The sequence below is a fragment of the Plecotus auritus genome, assembly GCF_963455305.1.
Source record: "Plecotus auritus genome assembly, chromosome: 13".
NCBI classification, from domain to species: Eukaryota; Metazoa; Chordata; class Mammalia; order Chiroptera; family Vespertilionidae; genus Plecotus; species Plecotus auritus.
Window position 1 is genome coordinate 14,048,831 of NC_137779.1, and position 12,421 is coordinate 14,061,251.

The window sequence follows — 12,421 nt, forward strand, 5'->3', positions numbered from 1 at the left end:
ACAGCTGAACCATGCTTCTCTCTCATCATTGATGTTTCTCTATCCCTTCTCTGAAATCAATAAAACAAAAAAAACGTTTTTTAAATGCCACTTGATTCAAGGAACCCACATCTTGATACCAGTTGTTAATGAAAATAAGCTTTATTACATCAAGTAATAAATACATACAAAGATGCAAACAGTATTAGTCACTTTCTTCCAGATGTTTGGATCCACTGATGGGAAAGACGGAACTGAAATCTACATACATCCTTAGGGAAAATTTCAGGGGTCCTTGTCAGGCGAGGTTCGAGGTTCAGTAAGTTGCTCTTTCTTCTGTATTTATAACTTGTGCATTTTAAAGATTGACTTCAAAGTACTAATAGTCATGCAAATGCTTAAGCAAAATAAAAAGTTACATTGAGCAGAATGTATACTCTGTGGCGAACGGGCACTGGCTACTAAAGCGCTGCCTCTGGACTCACTGAAACAAACCCTCAGAGTTGGATCAGCTCAGAAGAGAAACAAAGAACCACGTGAGTAACAGAAATGTATCCAGAAGAGACACACCTGTATCCGGGAGATCATCTACGTTTGTTGTGATAGGTAACTGACGTGCACCATGTAAATCAATGCTTAGAAAAACACAAAACGCCCTGGGTAGTTCCTAACTAATATGTAAACCTAATAATTGCAAAACCTCTTCTCCATCTCAGCGACGGGAGGTTCGGAGCCTGACGAACCACGGGAGGGGCACGGGGAGGAGAAACCAAGCTGTTACCATTGTGAAACCAAGTTTCATCTGAACAGGGGGCATGAGCTGTCACTTCTTGGAAGAAGATGGAAAGCCTTCCGCGCTGACTCGGAGGCTAGGACCTGGCGTTCCGCTCCGTCTCGGCCAAGCACTCCCGAACCAGCCCTCTCGCGTGGATGATGCCTGGAAGAGAAGAGGCAGGGCTGGGGACCATCCGCTGACCGGGTCCGAGAGAGGAACCCGGTCCAGGAGAGGAGGAGGACTTCGAAGGAGGAAGAGGGTCCTTTCACCACCAGCCAGAGAACCCTCGCACTGAACTGGGACCCGCAGCCAACCACCCAGGCCTCCACATGGTTTAAAAGGCACTTTTTAGTGCCTAGCCAGTTTGGCTCAGTGGATAGAGCGTTGGCCTGCGGACCAAAGGGTCCTGGGTTCGATTCAGATCAAGGCACATACCTTGGTTGCTGCCTGGGCCCTGGTTGGGGTGCGTGCAGAAGGCAACCAATCGATGTGTTTCTCTCACATCAATGTTTCTCTGTCTTTCCCTCTCTCTTCCACTCTCTCTCTCAAAGATCAATAGGAAAATATCCTCAGGTGAGGATTAACAAAAAAATGAAATATATATATAAATGGCACTAACATTCCCTCCCCCCCTCTTTAAATGTTTTTATTGATTTCAGAGAGGGAGAGAGAGATACAAACATCAATGATGAGAAAGAATCATTGATCAGCGGCCTCCTACAAGCACTACACTGGGGATCAAGCCTGCACCCCGGGCATGTGCCCTGACCGGGAATTGAACTGTAACCTCCTGATTCATAGGTTGATGCTCAACCACTGAGCCGCGCCTGCCCGGGCTCCTTCCCCCTCTCAAAGCCCTTCCCTACTGGGGTCTCCCTAACCAGCCGTGGGCAAACTACGGCCCGCGGGCCGGATCCGGCCCGTTCGGCTGTTCTATCTGGCCCGCGGAGCCGAAAGACCGGAGGGTTCTCTTGCTCTCCCCTCCGCTCCTTTACTTTGAATTTATATTAGTTCACACAAACACTCCATCCATGCTTTTGTTCCGGCCCTCCAGTCCAGTTTAAGAACCCATTGTGGCCCTCGAGTCAAAAAGTTTGCCCACCCCTGCCCTAACCCCTTCCTTCGGCACTCAAGGTGCTGGCCAGCCAGCTCTTCAAGACGGGACTCTACACCACTGCGTCCCCTGGTGGCACGAGTACCATCTTTAAGCCTGACTCACTTTAAAGATCCCACACCTTAAAGTTGTTGCTTTTCTCTTCTTTTTTTTAAATATATTGATCTCAGAGACGGGGAGAGACATAGAAACACCAATGATGAGAGAGTCTTCTGTACATCAAAAGGTTTTGGGTTGGAATGCTGATCAGGGCACATACCTAGGTTGTAGGTTCAATCCCCAGTTGGGGAGTGTATGGGGAAGCAACCGGTAGATGTTTCTCTCACATCAATGTTTCTCTCTCTTTCTCTCGCTCTCTCTCTCCCCCTCCCTCCCCTTCCTCTGACAATTAATGAAAACATGTCCTCGGGTAAGGATTTTTAAAAATTCCATAAACCATTCTGAGCTCACTGGCTGTTGATCACCGACCTTTGGACAGTGCGCCGCACTCCCTCGTGCCCACTGTGGCCCTCTCACCTGCTACCACATGAACTGGCCGCTGGGCAGGACCAGCTGCTCGCCCATGCTGTGCCCAGAGTGGTCACTGGGTGTGTCCACATGCTGACTTCACCACAGCCCCTGATTCCCTGCTAGACTCTCAGGTCCAGCATTGTCCCAGGGATTCCCATTCAGGTAACCAGTGCCTCTGTCTGACTCTAACCAAGGCCCAGATGACAGAACAACGCCCACCTGGCCCCGGGCTGGATCGGGATTCAGCTCCACACCTGCCCCAAACCCTCTCCGGTTCCCGCCTCCGACCGCCAGTCCCCTTCCCACAATGCCGTGCCTGTGCTCGCCCAGCCCAGCCCTGCCATCGGTCCTCACAAGGCTCCTGAGCACCAGGCGCCCTCAGCCAGCCCTGCCTGTCCCCGCGGAGCCGCGACCCCGACAGTGGCCCCCGCAGATGCCTCTGTTTATAACCCGGCTGCTCCTCTCTTTTCCTCCAAGGTTGCTTCCCGAACCCTCTGAAGATCCCCAAATCCCTCCTGAAATGAACTTCACACACAGGCTACTGGGCTGACTGCCACCTTCTAAAATAGAAGTCCTCCCTCCTCCTCTCACTTCACAGGGCAGCCAGTGGCTTCCCGACCTCTGAGACACTGGTCGCTCACAGCGTTGCCTGAGTCGCCTTTTCCCTGTGCTATTACCTCCATCACAAAAGCACTCAATGCACCCCCGTCGCCTGCCCCGGACTAGCACAGACCCCCAGCCCCCCGCCCCTCCGACACGTGGCCGCAGGAAGGCAGCAGGGAGGAGGCAGAGCTCCTGAGTCCTTTTCAAAGCAGATGGACCCTCCTGGCAGCCACAGGCGGGCAAGGCTCACGGCTGAGCTACCCCTCGTAGAAGCCCCTTCCCATCAAACCCCAAAGTCGCTCACCTGCCCGATGCCTCCCCATCCCACGGCAACTCTACAAACCAGGAGCCCCTGTGGCTCGGTGACCCCCACCCTCCCAGGAACCCCTAGAAAACTTTCACAGCAGTGATGGGCCGGTGCCTTGGGGTCCCCTGCTGGACGCACCTCGTTTTAGTCTCTCCATCGCGCTCTTGCTGCCCGCGTATGTGGGTCGGATCTCTTTCCCCAGCTCTTCGATGATGGCCAGCAGCTCAGCATATTTGCTCTGGGGCACCTGGCTGTTTCCTGTTCCCTAGAATCAGAAAGCAGGTTCAGATGGACTGAAATTCACCTGACTCCGACGCCAGTCAGGGCCACCACGTGCCTGCGGCAGCAAGGACGGGGTGTGGAGGGAGGGTGGCGGGCCCAGAGCGGCTGTCCCCGCTGAGGGACACCTACAGAGCAGGGAGGTGGCCCGGCTGGACTCACGCTCCAGGAACCCACCCGGCAGCTCCCAGAAAGCTTCCTGCATCTCCACGGCCTGTCTCCACAGCAAAGGCTTCACTAAGAACTTCCTAGGGCCCAGGGGGACGAGCAAGTATAACCCAGGGGCTGAGGGTGCAGAGCGAGTGGGTGAGACGGAGGCCACGCCTGGGGTGGGCAAGACTAGAAAAGTCACCAAGGCCATCTGGAAGGAGCCCATCCTCCCCCACTGGCAGGGCTCGCCCCACAGAAACCCTTTTCTCCAGACACCTCAACAGCCCCAAGCAGCACCCAGACCGTGAGGCTGGGTTCCCCATGGGCCTCTCCCTCCTTATCCTCCTCCTCCTCCATCTCCATCTCCTCCTCCTTCATCTCTATCTCCTCCTCCTCCATCTCTATCTCCTCCTCCTCCTCCTCCATCTCCATCTCCTCCTCCTCCATCTCCATCTCCATCTCCTCCTCCTCCATCTCATCCTCCTCCATCTCTATCTCCTCCTCCATCTCCTCCTCCTCCATCTCCATCTCCTCCATCTCCATCTCCATCTCCTCCATCTCCATCTCCTCCTCCTCCATCTCCATCTCCTCCTCCTCCATCTCCTCTTCCTCCTCCTCCTGCTCCATCTCCTCTTCCTCCTCCTCCTCCTGCTCCTCCTCCTCCTCCTCCACTTCCACCTCCTCCTCCCCAGTGGCACCAGGACCGGCCTTCCCTCCTGGAGGCCCTCGCCTGCTCCTCCCTCCTTCTCTGCTGCCTCTGCTGCTTAGTCTCGAGGTCCTTCCTCTTCTCCTGGTCCAGGTCCTCAGCATCCTGCCGGCGCCTCCTTGTGGCCCCGCACTCCTCCTTCCGCTGCTCCCGCCACCGCCTCATGGCCAGGGCATTGCGCTGCCTCTCCAGGCTGCGCTTCAGCCCATCCTCCCGCCGCCGCCGCTTCTTCAGGCGGTCCCTTTCCCGAGCCCGGGCCCGCTTCTCCTCCTGGGACAGGACTGCCTGGCGGGGCATGGCCGGGGAGCCGCCACCTCATCCCCAAGGACAGTGTCCATGGCAACTCAGAATGTGGCAAGTTCTGGCCATGAAAGAGAATCTTGCAGCTGGCAACCGTGAGTCCCTCCACAGGCCACGTTTCCCTGGCAGGTGCCACAGTGGCTGAAGTGGCTGCCTCCACTATGCTACCAGCCCGGGGAGCCCCACTTGACAGTGAGAAAACCAAGTCTCAGCAAGATTGCCAGGGGGGGTCCTGTTTCCAGAAGTGGCAGAACCAGAGCCCGGCCAGCATGGCTCAGTGGTTGAGCGTCGACCCATGAACCCGGTCATGGTTCAATTCCAGGTCAGGGCACATGCCCGGGTTGTGGGCTTGATCCCCAGTGTGGGGCATGCAGAAGGCAGCCAATCAATGATTCTCTCTCATTATTGATATTTCTATCTCTCCTTCTCCCTTCTCCGAAATCAATTAAAAAATATATTTTTTTAAAAAAGAAGTGGCAGAACCAGGTGTAAACCCAAGTAGCCTCGCTCAGGAGCCACCAGCTCCTCACCACATGCATCTCGACTCCTCTTTGCTCGAGCTGCGACCTCGTGGGGTGGGAGTGGGAACCGGACCCTCCCCTCTGTTCCAGGTCAGACCCAGAGTCAGGTCAGGCCTTCTTCCCCAGGCCTCAGGCACAAGAAGACCCACTGGGGACATACATGAGGTGGTGGCCCCCCGACAGAACCGCAGCCCCCAGGGCTTCCATCTTTCCTTGCGCTCCCCATCGCCCATCCCAGCTCAGTGTCCCCATGAAACACCTTGCCACCCTCTGAGATGCCTCAGGTCCTGAACATGAGTCCAGCCGGGTCCTTGACCTGAGTGAGGAAGCTGATGACTTCCATCCATCATTTCTACTCCTTCGTCCCTCCCACCGAGTCCCCGGCCCCTCCCGCTGCGCATCACCCCCGCCGCCATACCTGCGTGTAGCCTAGAGATGGTGGTCCATAGTCATTCAACAGCTGGCGGTACTGGGAGGACGTCGCCATGCTGGTGGAAGGCGGGTGGACGCTCCCAGCTAGGGTGGAGGAGAGAGCAATCAGGAATCCCATAGCTGTGACCAGCCGTCCCCGAGGCGAGGATTCAGGGTCTGCCACAGTCCCCCTGCCCGGGACCCATGCCATCAACAGTGGCCTACCATCTCCGCAGGACAGAGAACCCTGCTCCTGTCCTCTAGTTTGGCCTTGGCTGACCCCTGGACTCGACAACTGATCGTAAAATGTAACAGGCCACTGGGCTTTGCACCCACCACAGCAGCAGACACCACTCCTGTGGTCCATGACCGCCTTCCCAGCCCTGCAGTCGGGAGTGGTACCAAAGATGACAGGTGCTGCTATGCTCAGCCTAACCCTCGCCAGTCTCCCTGTTCCCCAGGGGCCGATCACCTCGAGCCACATCACTGCCACAACTGCCCTCTGCACCCGAGGCTGGCCCACACCTGGGCTGTTGTCCGTGGGCAGGGAGACGGGGCGGGGTTTGGATCTGAGCCCCATCCCTGGCTGGAGATGGGTGCACGGGACACCAAGTCAAGAATCTGGAGTATACCACGGCCTGTGTGTCCTCAGACAAGCCCTCACCCTCTGAGCCCATCACCCCCTCCCCAAAGAGGGGACAGGACACTTGAGAGTCTGAGTCTACACCCAGATGACTTGCACCCAAAGAAGGGAGGGGTGGCCCCACTTAGGGACTGCAACTCTCAGAGACACTGTCCCTTGGCAGCGAGGGATCACTGGGCCAGGGCCCAGCGCAGGAGGGCGTCTCCTGAACGGGGTGGACCGGCAGCGGGGAATTCCCCAGCTCCCCGCTCAGGAGCCGGAAGCATGCAGACCTGTAATGGCGTCCGAGTGGCCATTAGCGGGGAAAGGATGTCCTGTGGAATTACAAACAGCGGTAACCATGGAGAATTTACCTAGCCCTCCTCGGCAGCTGCCCGCCTGCCTCCACGCCCGGCCAAGGAACAGCTCCCCCCCCAACCCCCCCGGCCTGCCGCCTGCAGAGCCAAACGGTCTCTCTCACACGCAACAGAGCGGGCTCTGCAGACTTGGCCCCGGGGAGGGACAGCTGGTGCCAGGCTGGCCAAAGCGACCAGCTGCTCATCTAGTGTGGGCAAGGGGAGGGGCCGGGAGGGGGAAGTTCAGGAGCTCTGGCTGATGGGGCTGGAAGGGGCCCTCGAGAACCCAGGAGCTCCTTGGTGGAGAGGGAAACAGGCCAGAGAGGGTGGGAACTGCCCCAGGCCACACAGCACAGGGGAGGCTGACCCCAATGCCTGTCCCTCTGTCCAGGAGCGAGGGACAGCTCTATACGTTCACGCTCAGGCCTGCCCTGGATTTACCCACCAGGAGCCCAAGATTATGCTCAAGCATGGGACACTGGGCTGCCAGCGTGGCTCGGTGGTTGAGCGTTGACCCATGAACCAGGAGGTCACGGTTCGATTCCCAGTCAAGGCCCATGCCTGGTTTGCGGGCCCCATCCCATTGTGGGGCATGCAGGAGGCAGCCGATGGATGATTCTCTCTCATCATTGGTGTTTCTCTGTCTCTCCCCTTCCTCTAAAACCAATAAAAAGATTTTTTCAAAGCATGGGATGCCCAGTCAGGACACATGGATACTGCCACTCCAAGAGGGCATCTGGGCACATCACTGGGCAGCTCTGAGCCTCTGAAGCGGGGAGGATAACGCACTGTGGGACCGTGCTGCTCAGCATGGGGGCTCACTACCCGCCGCTGTGACCTCCACCCAGGGCACAGGATTGGGGCAGGATGGCTGCCCTGAGCTCCCCTCACCCTATCAGCCAAACCCCAATTTCCTGCACTTGCTGATGTGGGCACTGAGTGGGGTCTGGTTAGCTCAGGCTTCGCAGCTCCAGAACTGGATTCTAAGCCCGACCGCTACAGGTTATGACACCTCCCAGGATGCTCAGGGTGAGGCTGGGGCTGGGTGTGGATCATCCCACAGCACTTGAAGGCATGCGGAAGATGCCAGCTCCCTGGCAGAGTTGGGCTGGCACCCCCAGGCACCCTCCCGGTCTTCTCTCCTACAGGCAAAGGACTGACCCAGGAGCCAGCCCAGCTGTGCCACACCTGGCTGTGACCCCAGACAAGTCCCTTCCCCCTCCAGGCCTCGGTTTCTCCATCCGTTTGCGGCAATGGTTCCCACCAGATCGTCTAATGGCTCCAGGTTGGGTATTAGGGGCTAAGGGAGGAGGGAGGAGAAATTGCTCGGTTTGGGTTGGGCGAGAGGGGAGTCAGGCAGTAGCTCAGGGCAGGTGACCCCCACTAGGTGCAGGTGCATCCCTTACACTGTGTTGAAGGGGGGGGGGGTTGTCTGTGGCCCTGGAGAGTTGGCAAATGGCCCTGAGTTCCACTCATGCCCACTGCTTCCTGCAGACCCTCAGGGTCGGGCCGCACGAGGCCAGGGAGAAAAGCTGACTGGGTGTGAGCGCTGTGTCTCGGAGCCGCAGACAATGCGCGCAGTGTGCGGGAACTAGGGAGGCCGAGCTGGGGAGGGACTCAGAGGCCAGCAGCTCCTGGGGCCAGGCGCGCCTCCCCGCCCCCACGCCAGACAAAGAGCGGCCTGGGCCTGGGGAGCTGGAGGCCTTCCCGCCACTTGGGGCGCCTGGGGGGGGCTCTCCGGCAGGGAGGCGGAGGCTTTGTCTAACTCCGCCACTGCCACCGCGGGCCAGGCCGTGGCTTGGCAACCCATGCGCAGGAGGCAGGGCTGGAGGGCATGAGGGATGATGACAAGGAAGCCAGAGGAGCGGCAGTGGAGAGTCCATCTTGGATGCAAATGGCAGGGGGAGATGGGGCTCCGTAAAGGGGTCCACGGGCAGGGGGTGGCCCCCACCGGAACCCCAGAGATCCGGGGACCTCGGCACTCCTCATGGATCTCACCATAGAAGAAGAAAACCCGCGCACAGGTGCTGGCAGCCCAGAACCGGCTTCAGGGCTCCTGAGTGGGTGCCTGTCACTCATGACCCCAGATCCCAAAGGTCCCAGTGTAGGGCCCGAGCCCTCACTCCCCCTCCCCACCCCGAAGATGAGATGAAGGAGGGAGGGGGAGGGGAGGGGAGGGGGGAGGGAGGGAGAAAGCCTACCTGGCCCACAAAGCCTGTCTCTTTGAGGTTTGAGACCCCAGAGCAGGTGAGGACATTTGAGAACATAGTACTGTTCAACCACCCGCCCCAAATCCATACCCTGAATCTTAACCCTTTTTAATCCCCAAGTCTGTATCCAAAAAGTTAAATACATATGTATTCACCTGTATGTATATATGACTGCATATTGCTTTTTTGGGTCCCTCTGCAGATTTTTGGAGTTAAGAAGTCAACATTTGGAGACAAGGCCCAAACCTGCGGCCAACTGCCAGCGCCAGCGTGGCATTTCTGACCGGGAGGCCAATCCCCTCCCCGCGGGCCTCTGCCCCCTCCCCGCCCCCGCCCCACGAATGCGCCTAGCTTTTGGGGAAGTCTGTTTCCAACCAACTGTCTGAAGGAGAAGGACCCGGGGAGGGGACAAAGCCGGCCCCCTCCAAACTCCACCATTTCACAGGCCCCCTCCCTGTCTCCTCCGGTCCCTGAGGCGAGGCCCTGGGCGCAGCCTCAAGCTGCCTGACAACTTCTGGAGGAGTTTCCCGGGACCTCCCGGCTGCAGCCCCAGGGGAGGGGAGAGGATGGCCCCTCCCGACTTGGGCTGGAGGAGGCCTTCTAAGTCCAGACTTGGGGGCCCCGAGATGTGAAGCCCGGCTCAGATGCACCCCCCACACACATACACACATACACACACCGCCTGCAAGCACTCAGAGACGCCCGCTCCTCTCCAACTTCCTTCACACCGCTCACACCAGAGGGGACCTCCCACGTGCCCCGTTCTGAGGACCCTGCTCCCGCGCGCCAGGCTGAGCCCCCATTCATTGAGTCCCCTGCACCGTGGGGGACCCCCGTCCCTGCCCAGCTGCCCTGCGCCCTCCCGGGCGGCTGCACCTGGCACGCCGCCGCCCCCAGCCCTGCCCCTGGCTGGTCTGGCCTCGCACGTGCGCCTCTGCAGCCCGGGCCCCCCAGCCCCGGCCTGCAACCCCGCTCCTCACCGGCGGCCCGGGCCCCGCGCCCCGCGCCCCGCGCCCCGCGCCCGAAGCGGCCCGGCCGCTCCCGACTCCCGCCGGCAGGGGCCCTCGCCGAGCCGCCCAAAAGCTGGAGGAAAAAGGAGCCGAGGAAGCTTCCCCCGCCCTCGCCCGCCACGCTCCCCGCGAGCCCTCGGCCGCCGGCGTGGGGGGGACCGCGGCGGCCGCCCGCGCCCCGAGCCCCAGCCCAGCCCCGGCCCGAGGCCCAGCCCCGCGCGGGGCGCACCCGCCAACTTTGGCAGCGCGGGCGCCGGAATCATGGCGGCGGCGGCCGCGCTGCCCCCGGCCGGGACCCGGTGCCCGTCGCCCCCAGCCTCGCGGGGCCCCGGGAACCGTGCCCGGGCGCGCGGGCCCCCAACTTGGCGGCACTTGGGGCGCGACGCGCGCGGCCCGCGGGGCGCACTCACCGGCGTTGAGGGAGGCGGCGGGCATGTGCGCGGTCAAGTTCGGTTTGTAAGACATCCCCCCGGGCGGCGGGGCGCAGCGGGGCCCGGCCCGCGAGGCGGCGGCGGCGGCGAGGCCGGGCGGCGGCGAGGCGGGCCCGGCGTCCGTGCGCCCGTCCGTGCGCCCGCCGAGCTCCCGCGCACTTTTTGTTGTTGACGGCTCGGGCCGCACCGGCAAATATGGCCGTCCCTCACCCTGACACCGCCGCAGTATATCACCCATACATCGGGCGGGCGCAGGGGCGGCCGCAAACTTTGAGCCGAGCCAGCGGGGCCGGCCCGGGCCGGGAGGGGGCGGCCCGGCGTCAGGGGGCGGCTCCGCCCGCGGCCGCGCCCCGCGCCTCCCCGCGCGTTCGGCGCCCGCAACTTGGCAAAGTTTGGGGGGCTGGGGTCCAGGCGGCGCCGGTGGCCCGCGTGGGTTCCTTTCTTCTTCTTCTTCGCGTCCAGCGCCTGGAGGTTTCTTATTTTACCGCTTAAAAAAAAATCCTTTCATTTTAAATAGCAAGATTGGATTTCAGAATTACTTTTCGTCCCCTTGCCTGTGGGGGCAGGGATGGAAAATTACCTGGAGAAAATGGTGGCGAATGGTATTTTTAAGCACGTAGATCCTTCCAGACGCCGAGGTCTGGCTCTTCCCCAGAATCAGAACAACCAATTCTTGACATTGATTTCAAATAAATTCCACATCCCTGTCTGTATTAAGTGGTTTTTAACCCTTTGGGGGCCTGCGACTCCTGACAAAAGCCAGGAATTTCCCCCTGGAAGATTTACCCTTGCATTTACATAATTGTGCATCTTAACTCATTCAAATATTTAAGGAGCGCCTACTACGCGCCGGACACTGTTCCAGGCGCCAAGGGTACAAGAATGAATGTGGCCACGTTTCTCCTCCCCTGGAGTTTACCTTAGAATTTTGGGCCCTCCGTCGACCCCTGCCCAGCCCAGCCCATCCCCAGGTCTGACTGCATCAGATGTAGTTGAGATTAGGTGGTTAAGCTTTTAAAAGCTACTCTTTCCTAGTGTTGTGCTTAAACAGTGAAGCTCATCAAAATACACAAGATGCCCACCCTTGGCCATCCTTTTGGATAACAGTGGTTTGCAAATCTTTAAATTAGTCACAGACTTTCAGACATCTACGTGAGTAAGGGCTATCACCCAAGCCTGCCTTCCTCCCCAGCCTAACCAGCACCCCTTGTGATCAACGTTAGGCTTGTCCAGCCAAGGGTGCTCCGCGAAATTTTATTTCATCAACCAATGAATGACACCTTCTACCCTCCGCCCCCCCCCCCCAGGGATCCAATACTCAAAAGTAGCACTGTCCATTCCCAGCCACAATTCAATTGTTTCAGTAGTCACATTTTAGAAAGTAAGAAGAAACTGATGAAATGAATCTTTAATACATTTTAACACAATATATCCAGGACACTGTGTTTTCCCTATGTAATAAATGTAAAGAAATTAAGATACTTTGTATCATTTTTATCGTACAAAGTCTTCAAAACGCAGCGTGTATTTTACTCTCACAGTGTGTCAGAATTCAGACCCACCCCATTTCAAGCTCCTATTAACCACAGGGCTGGCGGCTTTCCTATTGGACGTCGGTGCGGGGTGAGAGGCTACAAGCAGAGGGCTCATAGGGCAGACACACCTGGGCAGAAATCCTGGCTCCACCACCTCGGAGCTGTTTGTGCCTCCAAGTCCTTGGGGCGAGACTCCAGATCTCAGGGCATGGCTCCTGTCTTTCCATATTGTTGTGTTTTTACTGGCATGCCCACCCCCTCACTCTAAGTCCTGATTGACGGTCATTGAAAAATACTTTTTCCTTTTGTTTTTAATTGAGATCCAATTCACTTAGCATAAAATTCACCCTTTTAAAGCATACAACTTACTGGCTTTTAGTGCATTCACAGAGTTGTGCAAGCATTACCACCATCTAATTCTAGGTCGACCCAAAGAGAACCTCCATACCTAATACAGTCACTGCCCTTTTCCCACGACCCTTGCTTTAGGCCACCTCTAACCTACTTTCTGTCTCTATGGATGTACCTACTCTGGGCATCTCATATAAGTGGAATGATGCAATATATGATCTTCTTGCAGCTTCTTTCATTTAGCATCATGT

General features: G+C 58.3%; 1 protein-coding gene across 3 annotated transcripts; it reads right to left on the reverse strand.

The window, feature by feature from the left end:
• Positions 1 to 123: 123 nt before the first annotated feature.
• On the reverse strand, positions 124 to 10,609 carry CDK2AP1 (cyclin dependent kinase 2 associated protein 1). 3 transcript variants are annotated; one of them, XM_080649577.1, is made up of 4 exons: positions 10,264 to 10,609; positions 5,663 to 5,760; positions 3,427 to 3,553; positions 124 to 916 (listed from the first exon to the last, which is right to left on the reverse strand). In XM_080649577.1, the coding sequence occupies exons 1-4, from the start codon at positions 10,520 to 10,522 to the stop codon at positions 849 to 851; spliced, it is 552 nt and encodes a 183-aa protein (XP_080505703.1). In that variant the 5' UTR covers positions 10,523 to 10,609; the 3' UTR covers positions 124 to 848. The 3 variants fall into 3 exon arrangements, with proteins under 3 accessions (XP_080505703.1, XP_080505702.1, XP_080505704.1); XM_080649576.1 differs by lacking the exon at positions 10,264 to 10,609 and adding an exon at positions 8,999 to 9,041; XM_080649578.1 differs by lacking the exon at positions 10,264 to 10,609 and adding an exon at positions 6,652 to 6,812.
• Positions 10,610 to 12,421: the final 1,812 nt, after the last annotated feature.